This window comes from Nesoenas mayeri (genome assembly GCF_963082525.1).
Source record: "Nesoenas mayeri genome assembly, chromosome: 5".
In the NCBI taxonomy this organism is placed as follows: domain Eukaryota; kingdom Metazoa; phylum Chordata; class Aves; order Columbiformes; family Columbidae; genus Nesoenas; species Nesoenas mayeri.
The window spans coordinates 9050883-9064177 of NC_137548.1; the positions used below are offsets into that span (position 1 = coordinate 9050883).

The 13295-nt window shown below is 37.8% G+C and overlaps 1 protein-coding gene across 1 annotated transcript in view; it reads left to right on the plus strand.

Moving 5' to 3' along the window:
* Positions 1–13295, plus strand: part of JAG2 (jagged canonical Notch ligand 2) — a gene marked incomplete at both ends in the record, with an annotated part of 69613 nt that overhangs the window by 40908 nt on the left and 15410 nt on the right. The window contains 9 exons of the mRNA XM_080345551.1: positions 4886–5016; positions 5400–5519; positions 7345–7458; positions 8291–8404; positions 8976–9089; positions 9633–9679; positions 9960–10133; positions 12426–12576; positions 13103–13267. Of these exons, the coding sequence (XP_080201677.1) occupies positions 4886–5016; positions 5400–5519; positions 7345–7458; positions 8291–8404; positions 8976–9089; positions 9633–9679; positions 9960–10133; positions 12426–12576; positions 13103–13267 (1130 nt within the window). The remainder of the gene's footprint in view (positions 1–4885; positions 5017–5399; positions 5520–7344; positions 7459–8290; positions 8405–8975; positions 9090–9632; positions 9680–9959; positions 10134–12425; positions 12577–13102; positions 13268–13295) is intronic.

Here is a 13295-nt window from a genome sequence, read left to right on the forward strand (position 1 = left end):
TAGACTAGCTCTAGTCTGTTCTTGTGGGCTGGATGCATGTTTGCAGCTGGAACACATTAGGTGTGCTCCTGGCATATGTTGTCTTACATTACCTTAGTTTAACCTAAAAGGAATCCAGTTGCTTTGTTCCAAAACAGCTCTGTGATATGAACCAACGCACCGTCAACAGGAATGATCAGGCAGTTCACTGAAAAAGTGTGCTCCTGGTGAGAACTAATGCAAATACAGACACACCCTGAGAGCCACTTACTGCAAGTTTACTGGGCAACCTTTCCACATATGTTCTGGGTAAACAATTTTGAACCACCCCCTCCATCAGCTCCTTCACAAAACTCTAAATAAAGTACTGAAGTGAGAATGTTAGCTTTCAATAACTTCCTTTATTAGAGAAGAAAAAAGTTTGTAGGGAAAGGTTTGTATCTTTTAGTCTAGTAAGAATGCTGGGGGTGAGAAGGAAAAGATGACAAGCTTTCAGGTATTTAAATTGAGTTCATTAATGAGCATTTTTTTCCTTCCCTTTTCACAAAACTATCATGCCTATTTCAAAGATAAGAAAGTGAAGAAAACACTTCTGTGACAAATCTTAGTGAGTGAGTAGTATACTAGCTATAACATCAAATCTGGATGCTCAGTGTTGTAGAGTCTAACAGCTGGACCATATTGCTGCCTGCTATGCAACAATTAATCTCTTGAAAGATTAAACAGACTTTCTTATAGTTATTTTAAGTAAATAACTAATATAAAGCTATTGTTCTGGCCTATGCAACGCCATCCTGTTCACGTCATTAGAAAATTTAGTGGTTTTCCATTTAAGAGGGTTATTTCTCCCCCGCCCCTGAATGATGCATTTTGCTTCTGCTCTTAATGTCACCGTTTGCTTCGTTTTCCTGTGTTGAGTGTTTTGGCCACAGCTTCCAATTGAAATATGAGTGGGAGAAGCTCTCTCCAAAAAGCCTGCTTAAAAAATGATGTGTAAATATATCACAATGATCTTTACTTTGGCCTTTGTAGGATGTGCAAGATATCAGTAAGGTGTAACCTTTGGTAATTAAAGGTTTGTACCACATTGCCTACATCCTCCCTAAGATTTTTTAGATTTATTTTTAGGCCTCATGTTTTGACCTAGATTTTGGGAGTAGATTAGTTTTGATTTCCTTCACATTGGTGGTTTAGGTGTACTTACACATTAAAGGCTGTGACAAAGCTCTCTAGCTAGGTGTAGAATATGCTTTATTTAGGTATCCTCTCATTCTCTTGTATTACAAACCTTTTTGTAAGGTTAACCAGAGTAGATTAAGGATTGGTTGAGACCTAGATACGAAGTTTCTTAGGTGAGCTTACTGCATAGAAAAGTTCAGCACTCCTAAATAACCAGAAGTGATTTGAACCAGGAGAGTAAACCATATGTGAAGATAGTCCAAAGCAGCTAAATTGACCATTGAGAGCACCCTCACTTTTTGGTATGTTACATGTTACTCCTTTTGGAGAAGGAGTTAATCAAGCAAGGTGCTGATTTATTTACATGGTTACAGACCATCAGGATCTGGGTACATCTCCTCACCTTTCCACATCACTTCCATCACTGCTGTTGTAGGATTTGTCATAAAATCATGGAGTTTGGAAAGGACCTCAAGGATCATCTAGTCCCACCTCCTGCCCAAAGGACCAGATTGCTGAGGGCCTTATCCTCACAAGTAACGTATCTGTTTACCCATGGCAAAATGTGATGTTTTGAACACCTTGTGCCATCTGAATTGGAAATGCTTGGTTTAAACCTAGTTTCACTAAATAATTCCTCATAGGAAAGCAGATAGCAGTATTGGCTTTTTCCTTAATTATAACTGTTTCAGAAGAACACAGGGTTAAGTATAGTTCTGTAGGAAAAAAAAAATAAAAAAAAATTAAAAAATCTCTATTTTATTGAACTTGACCAGTTCAGATTTTTTAATAGTTCCAGGAAAAGCAACAAAAATAAATAATTCATTCTTTTTTCCCCTCTTCCCCCGACTCCTGTCTCAGAGTATGTATCTTTGAATTTTTCATAGTGATGGGTGCTTTTGTAGGATTCCTTGGTACTAAATTTACTTACTTAAACAAATGAGACTTACTTCAGAAGGTGTTTCTTCCTTGTCATGGAGTTTAGCTGTTTGAAGCCCCACTGGCTTATTGTAACCAAATACACGCTATGAGTTGAATTATTGTGGCTTTATCTGCTTGTCAATGACAGCAGTATTTTTCCTGCACAGTTGCAGTTTCTCTAATCTCAGGACCGAAATGTTATCCAGAAGCTTTGCTAATGTTAACTCCTGCCACCTCCCCTTCCTCCAGCTTTGTATTTAAGTTCTTATTTTCTATTGCCACCAGACTCTCATCTGAGGAAAATGGAAGCTGTGAAGCATGTCTGTAGAATTATCAGGATCTTTTCTGCAAGTTATTGGTTTCAAGATAACTAGCAATTGTTCTTCTATTCCAATTGAACTCTCCTGGTGTTAATCCTGACCTGAAAGGACGCTTTGCTCTGGGAGCAGATGCCTGTACTTCAACCTTCCATCAGGAAGTTACTAAACTGTAACAATCTATTTATGGTAGCTTCTTTTGTACTGCTAATAACCCAGCATGGGCTAAGATTAAGCCATCTCTGATTTTGTCTTGCGTGTGTTTGGTTGTAAAGCCGTGCTAGAGCCGATGAAGTCAGCAGAGGGGAAGGACAAAGGAAGTAGAATCTTGATTCCAATAAGGATTTTCTTTGTCTGTTGAACAATGGGAATCCTTATGAATTCTCTAAATTTGGCTTTCTCATTTAGTCAGATGTGTGAAATTTAGGATTGCAGAAACTTCTAGTGAATTATTCTCAATTGAGGGGAGGCAGGGAAGAAGTAACTTTATCCCACCATTAACTGTACTAGCCGTTTCCTCTTGGCTGTTACACAAGTGGTTGTTACTTGAAAGGGTATTTTAGTTTGGTTCTTTTTATAGAAGGTGTTGCTTTGTATCTGTATCATTTGGGCTTCCCATGGTGGATCACTAACCTTATTTCATCCTTGTGTTTGGCTTGATACTGTTCTCGTAATGACAACATGACTTTCTGAGTTGACTTTATTGATCACATCTTGCTCTAGGGGTGATCTGAGATCCATGCAAGCATTATCTTTTTAGAAGGAAGTGGGATTAAAGCTGCTCTAGCACCTGCTAGTGTAGGATGCGACCAGACTTCCTGTTCAAGAGGAAATCCTAATTTACTCTTCCTTGTAAACTAAAGGCTGATCAGCTTACCACATAGTAACCTTTTGACTTGTAAACACTGTGTTCCTTTGGACTGCTTTTAGCTTCTAGAAATTATTTCCCTCAGGCTTGGTGGTAACTCTAGCAGTAAATTTGACTGTGGTGAATATCATGAAAAAGCACCAATCTTTTTTTTGCCAAATTAACTTTAATGCAGCCAAGCATACACACTCACGTAGGTACTTACGATGCCTTCAAGTTCTAAGAAGGTGGCTGGATTTTTCTTTGCACTCTTTTTCACCAGTGCAGTGTTAAACAATAACTTATTATCTGTTGAGTATAGGAAACAAATTGAGTTATTGAGATTATTTGCTGTGTGATGCAGACTTTCAGCCCTTGAAAATACTTGTTAGGTGTGGGTGGGGAGTTGGCTTTTGCTGGGATAGCCATGGTGAATCACTGACAGTAGTGCCAGCTTTGGCAAGGATGGAGATTTGGGTTGGGGCCAGTAAAGTGAGTTGCAGTGCTTTTTTTTTTTATTGTTTATTACCAGCCCCTGAAAAGATTTTTCTGTCCTTGAGGAGGAAGGAAGAGATCAAATTTAGCAGGAGCAGTATTTATTTCCTCTTACTGCTACTACAGCAAAAGAAAGCTGCTTCTGACATATGTGTGTTCCCCAGGCTTCTGATCCTTAGGGATCCCCCAGCTGAGAGGGGCAGATACTGGGACTAAGAACTCACAGGTCTAAAACTTTATATTATAAAAAACTGTTTTACGAAGATCTGCACCTGGATTTCTTCTGCCATAATATGCTGCCACGTAACCTGTTCTATGCCTCTGGGGATTGATAGAGCTCACTGTGAAACGGTAGAAGTGGGTCGATTCGCAGGGAACCCAGACTCCTTGTTTGTACTGCTTTTCCTTGTCTTCTCTCACCACACCCCAAAGACTTAAGAAATGATTTTCTGTTCTTTTATGGTATTCAAAGCATGGTGATAATAAAATGGTGGTGTTAAATATATTAGAAGTACAGTTTCCTTTCTAATGCTTTTTCTCCCCTAGGCATTACCTCTCCACTGGCACTCATGTGCCCAGCTCCCCATTCAGCATGTTTTTATGCATCTCTTTGCTACAATGGCTCTTAGATTGTTTATAAGAAATACTAGCAAAATAACAGGCAGAATGTGTTTGGTTCTTTGTTTGTTTGGGTTTGGTTTTTTTTTTTTTGTTGGCCCAAAAGAGCAAGCTTGCTATTCTTTTTTATTAAAATGCGTGGGAAATATATGTTTAACAAAAAAAAGGGACAAAAACCCAACCAAACAAAAAAACCCCACCACAAACAAAAACAAATTATCTGAGACGATTTCGTGAAGATGGGACTTTTTGTGAAAGAACAACTACTTTCTGTACAGTTGTCGTAACTCAGTGCTTGGTGTAGTTTGTTGCCATGGTATATTATATGGTTGAGCGAGATGAACTCCAGTAAGGATGTTCAGCAGGACTGTTTATCCTGTTTAGAAGGGATGTACTAAAGTTTTGTTACCTGTTGCACATTGAACAGTTGATCTTGTTGAGAATGGTAAGTGTAGTGTTCTAAATACCTGTAATGCTGATAATTAAAACATCATGTCGCTAACTTTTAACATGTGAACTTACATCTTAGGTGTCATTATGGTTGGCAAGGACAGTTCTGTGATGAGTGTGTCCGCTACCCAGGCTGTGCTCATGGGAGCTGTAATGAACCATGGCAGTGTAATTGTGAAACCAACTGGGGTGGCCTGCTCTGTAACAAAGGTACTTAACATTAATGTACAGGAAAAATAAGTAAAGTTGCATGATTAACTGATAACTTATTAACATTTTTTTTTCTGCTGGTGTGCAGCTACCTGAGTATTTCTGTACCTAATTCTTTTATGGCAAGTGGTGCCTAAATACCACAAGTATAGGAAGTTTAAGACAAAGGACTGGGAATGATCTTGATTCTTCTAACTCATACACTTTTCTCTTGCTCATCCTTTTCTGTTCTGTGGATAGTTACCAGGTGACAGGCTAGCTAATGGAATATGGGGATGATGTGGGTAAATGATGTTCAAGCCAGAAAGGCATCTGTATGTCTGACTAGGGTTTAAAATGGTGAGATCTGTGTTCCATGTTAATTGACACTTTTCTTTGTCCAGATCTAAATTACTGTGGAAATCACCATCCCTGCCTGAACGGTGGAACCTGTATGAATACTGAACCAGATGAATATCGCTGTGCTTGCCCAGATGGCTACTCTGGAAAGAACTGCGAAATTGGTAAACCTCTGGATATTGCATGTATTTCAGAAACTGGAAACTATTTTAGGCATGGCTGCATTCTAGTTAGCCAGGTGGCATCTCTATATGCCCATTGTTGTGTATTTTTGTAGAATAAAGGCGCTGTGTTCTCCTTTCCAAAAGCTAGCTTGGTTTCTGAAACTTGATTTTTAAAATCATCCTATCATATAGGACTGTTAGTATATAATAATGCTGATGTTAACTGCTATGGAAAATGTGCTCAAGCCCTCTTACAGGGTCACCTTGAGCAGTCTAAAGAAAAAGTTTCTTCCCTGTTCCCATTGGCAAAACAGAGGAAAGCTTTTAAATCATGTTTCTGATGAAGTAAACTTTCTTGACTAGAGTCTAACAGATCTGTGCCTATCCAAGATGAAAAAGTGCTTCTTATCTTTACATGTGTATGTGTTACACAAAGACCAAAATTTTCACGTGCTGGAGACAATTTTGGTATTTGGAGGCTTTTCCTGATTATTCTGTCTCTGGAGATAAAGGGGCACGTGCACAATTTCTGTTTCTTTCCTATTTTGCTTTAAAGATTTGATGTTTATAGAAAAATAAAAGCTTTCAGTTCAACCTTTTCACATGTCGTGTTCAGTTGGATGTTCTGCAGTGACTTTCTTTGCCATGATGGATTGTTAAATCCTTTTTTTTTTTTTTAATGTGATATTCCCAGTCTTCTCACTCTGAATTTTGCTGTTCCTTGATAGTTAAGTGCAGATGGAAAGAACCCTTTTTTTCATTCAACTGTTTGTCTTTAAGTTCACTAAACTATTATTGGCAGAAGGTTTTTACATTTATCAGGATGTAGACCTTTTAACTTCTATAAAGTGCTATATGATATTAATGATACTATCAAAACTTCAATTTTACTTCAGCAAAGTTTTGGCTAAAATGGATGAAATCTTGTTTTAGCTTGTCCCAAAAGTTGTGGGGAAGCACCTTGGCTCTTTAGATGAGGAGACAGGGGTAAAGTGAGCCATACATATGACGAGTTCTGTGCTGATTATTGTCAGTAGATTGGTATGTGAGCTGCTTTACGTAGTAGTACCTAACATCATAGACAATGTACATTTAGTTTGTAAACTGAAACATCACTGAAAGCAAGATTCCAAAATATAAATGCTAGCAGTGATTAGAAGGTCTTACCTAGTAATGGGATTGTTCTATTCTTTCCAAAAGCTTCCTTGGTTTCTGAGAGGGAAAATATCAGAAGTGATAGCATGCACCTTGCCCCTCCTCAGCTTGATTGTTACTTAGTGCAGCTTCTGCAAGTTACAGCCCTACATGGAGCGACAACAAGCTGCACTGCCTATAATTGCAAGTAGCTCTATTCTTTGCTCTTTCCAAGGAACAGTATTAGAATGAAGTTAAACAGACCTTTGATACTTCAGCTACTACTACTGTTCAGACCTCTGCATACAGCGTATCTGTTTTGTGTCAGTGAAGGAGGAAAAAAAAGTGCTGGAGCACTGCAGAGGTGGGAGTGCATGGCTGGAAGCAGTAGGTTAATGGGGAACCTCTCCAGCTCCTGGGATAATGAGATAGTGACCTGTCTACCTTTAGGCTTTTTAGCCAGTAGATATGAAGGGTGATGCACCTTCAGTAAAATCTTGCTTCAGTCTACTACTGGGAATTTTCTTCTCTACAGCTGGGAGAGGGAGGCTTCAGGCTTCTCTACAGGTACCTCTCCACTGCTCATGCTCTTAGTCACTTTAAATCAGAACGCAATTTCTGACTGTATAAGTTCCCTTAACTGATACTGGAAGAGTATTGAGCAAGAATTTCTTTCCCTCTTTCTTCCCAGCGGAGCATGCTTGCGTATCTAACCCCTGTGCAAATGGTGGAATTTGTCATGAAATTTCATCAGGCTTCAAGTGTCATTGCCCATCAGGGTGGAGTGGACCAACATGTGCTATTGGTGCGTATGCATTTGCTGGTGACTGACCGATTAGGTTGGAAGGGTTGATAATATCATGTTCTGTGGGTGTGAAATTTAGTGGTATTCTTACTGTCTTTTAACAGCTATGTGTTGGGAGACTCTAAAAAAAAAGATTAAAGGTACTGTGCAGCCAGCAGTGTCTGTTTGCTGCAGCTGAGATCTGCAGGTTATCAAAAGCACAGCTGGAATGCATCCAGAGAAATGCCCTTTTGCCAAAGCTTGTAGGACAATTTCTGACTCTTTAGCTGGTCTAAAGCAAAATGGATTTGTTTTGAGAAATATAAATGTGAATGTGAAAGGTTCTCCACCTCTTAGAGGAGTGGAAGAGTAGATTACTCAAATGCTGCTTAAGTGTCTGGTTTGGAAGACAGGGAAGTAGTTGAAATGTATTGTGGACCCGTGTAATTGGTTTGCATGTTGCCTGTGGTTCGGATCATGGGCATTTTTATTTGTTTTTTGACAGCAGCTATGTTAAAAAAATATGTATACTGGCTAAACTTGTGATCTAGGAACCTGACTACCAATTAATGTGTTCATCATTGCGCAGATTAACTGAATCTTCTTGCTGTTTGCAGACAGAAGATTTCAGAATTCCTCACTCCGATATCTCAAAGGTGTGAGAAAAGCCCAAGTAAAAATTAGGTTAGAAATGTTCCTAAGCTTATTTGTACGTTCTCCCCTTTCATCTTGAATTAACTTTTAAAAAAGACAAACATACAACCACAGAAAACGAACAAAAAGACGCATCCCCGTAGCACAGGTTAAGCCAAGTTGTAACCCATGTAATGGAAGGCACACTTTGACTTTCCAGATATTGACGAATGTGCATCTAACCCTTGCGCTCAAGGAGGGACCTGTATTGATGGTGTTAATGCATTTGAGTGTATATGTCCACAACAGTGGATTGGAGCAACGTGTCAGCTTGGTAAGTAATTATTTTCTAAAGTTTTGAAGACCACTAGAGATTATTGGCAAATAATGAGTTACTCTGCGTGAGTGTGTTTCTGACATATTTATTGAAGAACATTTAAGATGTGTGTTGCTATTGGTATCTTAGCTCTTCTTTAGTAGATCCTAAAGCCAGGAGTTTCAAGTGAACTTGTGACTATTTAAGCCCCAACTTAAGCTTACTTACAATAGTTCCTCTAGAATGCCCGATAACGTTTCTGTTTCAAAATACAGCATTGGTGATGGTAGCTCCTTCTTCATGGTGGCAGAACAGTGACTATAAGCTTATGGAAGCAAGGAAGGGATTTGCCATGACTAACATATTACCTTTTTGAGTTTTAGCAAACAGAAAAGTAAGATAACATGCATGTGCTACTATAGACAAGTGTGCATTAAAAACCTGTGGTATGTTAAATTGTTTTAGCACCCTACCAATTTGTAATATGAGCTTCTGATGCTTGGGTTGCATGGAAACTTTGCTTGGTGCAGTGGTAATCTGTTTCTTGGTTTGTTCTTTATTCTCTTCTTTCTTTTATCTTCTTTCACAGATGCTAATGAGTGTGAGGGGAAACCCTGTGTTAATGCTTACTCTTGCAAAAATCTCATTGGTGGATATTACTGTGACTGCATTCCAGGATGGACAGGAGTAAATTGTCATATCAGTTAGTATTTCTTTAGTATGTATGTTGACCATAGGATGCTTTATTCTTTAAAAAAAGTTTTGTGATGAACAATAGTACACGTGTACAAGAAAAGATACCTGTTGGCAGGATTTTTCTCGCTTCCAGCAATGTAAATTGAAAATACTGTTTGAAAATTTAGAGATTTAATTGATATTAAAATGAGCTTAGATATACAGTTATATATCTCTAAAAATCTCACTTATCCCTGATTCTGAATTATGTCATGTACTGATTCAGTTTGTAACTCGTTTTGCTAAAATGTTAGATATGAAATTAGCTGACAACATTTGATTTAATTACTATTATTACACTGTAATATTAATAGAAGTATAGAACTTGATTTTTCTATTGTATAATTTTAAAAATAAGAATCTCTTTAGACATCAAGCATCAATGTTTTCCATTGAAACATTTAGTAAATTCCTTTCTGAAAATAATTTATTTCCATTTTTGTGCTAGACCTGTATTTTACAGCTTAGTCTTCTAGTAGAAATTCTGATGCCTTGCATATTTTATTCGTAGATATTAATGACTGTCATGGACAATGTCAACATGGAGGGACTTGTAAGGTAACTCTTATTTATTACATGCTATGTTGAAATTTAATCTTGTTATAGCTAGTTACAAATTCTATAGTTTGGAATTACAGGTTGGTTGAGTGAGGTTAAATGTTAAAAGTATAGTGTCGCACTTGCAGATTCTTGCACTGTTTCACAAAAAAAAATTATGAGGTGCTACTGCTGTTTGCAAATCCAGAATACAGAAATAACCTGAATTCTTCTGTGCAACATATAAACAAATCTTTCTACTTTTGCTTTTGTGTTTTCCTCTTTTTCCCCCTCTGTGAAGGATGAAGTGAATGGTTACCACTGCTTATGCCCTCGTGGTTTCACAGGAAAAAACTGTGAGATAGAAACAAATGACTGTGAAAGCAATCCGTGCCAAAACGGGGGCCGTTGCAAGGACCTGGTGAACGGATTCAGTTGCCTGTGTTCACAGGGCTTCTCAGGAGTCTTCTGTGAGGTGAGGGTGGTGGTGACATTACTGCAATACTTGGATCGAATTCTTGAAAGAAACATGTCTCTGTGTTTAAATGGGAGTGACCCGAGGCTCTAGAGCATTACTGACTAACATAGCTGTTACTTGATACTCTGAATTAAGCCAATTTGTTGTGCAGTGCTGTCATAGTAGCTGTAACACTTGAATTTGCAGCCTGATAAACTGCAAATTGTTGCACGTAGGTGTTGGCTCTCCTAAATGTGTTAAGGCTGCAAGTATTCTTTAAGCTTGAAACATTTTCCTTTGCCATTCTCAGGACTTGTGTCCTTTTATTACACTAGAATGTTTTAGATCTTCATCCTAATAACTCTGAAGTACATAACTGAACTACTTTTCAAGTCATACTACTGTTGTTGGTAGGAGTGTCCACATAATTAAAGGCAGGCAGATCTGCAAGTCATCTTTTTTCTCTGAGATCATTTTAGGAACATGTAGTTCTAGTTCTTAAATACAGGTTCAGATTTGAAATACAGAAGTGCTAGTGATAGTTCATAAAGTACTCCATGATAAAGATGATCTCCCTCTTTCTAGGGAGGACATTATGCTTTTCAATGTAAGATTATATTGCCCGCAGTATGTATTTCTAGCTTTCACTGATAGCCAAATTCATGTAAGTATTATGGCTAGCAAGACAGCATCAGCTGGAAGTGTTGGGTTAGCATTTTGTTGGATTTGCTCCAGAAATTTTCATGGACGGCATTGAAGTGATCTCTTTTAAATGCTGAAGTAATTTTATTCTGTATTATTTGTGTTATTCAAGAGACAATATTCTCCTTTTATTGAAAATTAAAAAGGGTTGCAGATACTGACCAGTTTAATAAAGCCACTGTAGTACCTAATAGCTGATGTACTATTTCTATGTAAGGATCATAGCTCAAGTGCTGTACTCTTAGCTGATTCATAGCATACTGTGTAATTAGAGTTTTAGCAAATCGGTTTGAATAATAGGGGGGACTTGGCTGCTTGCCTTGTGTGTTGCAGGAAATATGTACCATTGATTCCAGATGCTAAAGTACCAGCTACTGAACTTGCATTGGGAAGGGGAAATTTACACTAATGGAAGGAAACAAATGGAGACATCTGATAGAGGAGATTTGAGAATCTTTCTCAGACATTACTTATGTTTTGTAGTTTGCTTTGAATGTTCCATACGAGAACAAAATAGCTTGCTGAAAAATATCTATGTTGCAACTGGAATTCAACGTGCTTCTCTGAATTTAAATACTTAACACTATCTGCACTCCTTCTGTTTTGGTTAGCTTTGAATTTTTTTCCTACTTAACTAGAGAACTACTAAAAATATTGACCACATCCAGCACTGGTCTGAATTTTGTCTGTAAGGTTGAGAAAGCTGCCTTTCTCACAAGAGAGATGTGAGGGGGGGAAAAACTCACTTGAATGGGAGGAAAACAAGAATTGAGAATAACTATTTGGAGGAAAAATGCTGTGATGTATCAATATCCCTTTTGAGGCTACTTTGTGGATTTTGAGGCCAATTTAGGGCTGCAGCAGTCTCAGATGCAGAAGAAACAGAATTACCTTTCTACAGCAGTTTGGCTGTGTTAAGGGTTTTATTATGAAAGCTAGGTTTAAATTTTGCTTAAGATGCGTTCAAAATATACCTATTATTTCTGTGTGTAAATTGCCATGGTGACAGTATTTGTAAGAATAAGACTGTGAGCAGCCTAGTGTAAATAGTCCTACTTTGAGTGGGAGGCTGGGGAGTAGCTGACCTCTAGAGGTCCCTTCCAAGCTATGTTGGTTCTATAATAAATTGTATGTCTTAATTGAGATGGGAAAAGAACTTGCTCTAGAGAATCGGATTTTTAAAAAGTTCTGTGTATTTTAAGTGTCTTGGAGACACAATGGTAAAAAGTGCACCGGTATTTAACTTGCAGTGCAACTACTTAGTATGTGGGTGTGAAGGACAGAGAAGTGACTTAAAATGATCCAGAATAGTCACAGTAAGAATCTCTCAATGGCTTGTTCTTTGCTAACTATTGCAAATGTGCTTATTTAGCCTCCTGCAAAGGAATAGCTTTTAGCAGTATCAGAAATGCTCTGTGTTAGGATTGGCTAAAGTAACCTGAAGTTTGTCTGTGTTGCAGTATGGAATGTAATATGTATGATTCATAAAGCTTTTTAAAACTTGAGGTTCCTTGTACATTAGCTTCATCTGTGTCTTTGGCAACAGAGATAATGCTGCTTACTCCAGGGAAATGAAGCAGCTGCTGCTAACTATGGTCTTTCTTACAGATGGATATTGATTTCTGTGAACCTAACCCTTGCCAGAATGGGGCTAAATGCTATGATCTGGGAGGAGATTATTACTGTGCCTGCCCTGATGACTATGATGGAAAGAATTGTTCTCATCTCAAGGACCACTGCAAGAACAATTCTTGTAAAGGTACCTGCTGTTGTCCAGGAACTTGTCTTAACGTGCTGGTGGTACATTAAAAGTGAAAAGTAGTATTTCTGAGAATAGCATAATGCAGAGACACTTTTATTATACTCACTTGGACTTTATGAAATAGTGAGACAGTGAGAATAAATGCTCATAACAATCCTTATTTATAAAGAGGTGGAGGGTAACTTATACCATTTTCCCAAAAATAAGACCTACCCCAAAAATAAAACCTATGTGATTTTTCAGGTTTTTTTGAGGATGCTTGAAATATAAGCCCTACTCCAAAAATAAGCCTTAGTTACAGTTCATTAAAAAAAAATCAATTTAAATAGTGTTCAGGCAGTTATACATGTAAAAAAGTAACAAGTTTTGGAGCTAAAATATAAGATCCTGTCTTATTTGGGGGGAAACAGGGTAGTCAATGTAACTTTTAAATTGTGATTAGCCTTAATTTCTGGATAACTTTTTTAAAACAAAAAACTGGTGATGCAGATTATTAGTCTGATGATATACTTCTCATTCTTAGTAATAGACAGCTGTACAATAGAAGTCTTCACTAACACTACCCAAGAAGGAATCCGTTTCATTTCATCTAATGTTTGTGGGCCTCATGGACGGTGTATCAGTCAGCCAGGAGGGAATTTTACTTGTGCCTGTGAAAGAGGTTTTACTGGAATATACTGTCATGAAAGTAAGTAGGAGTTTCTTCTAAATTATTT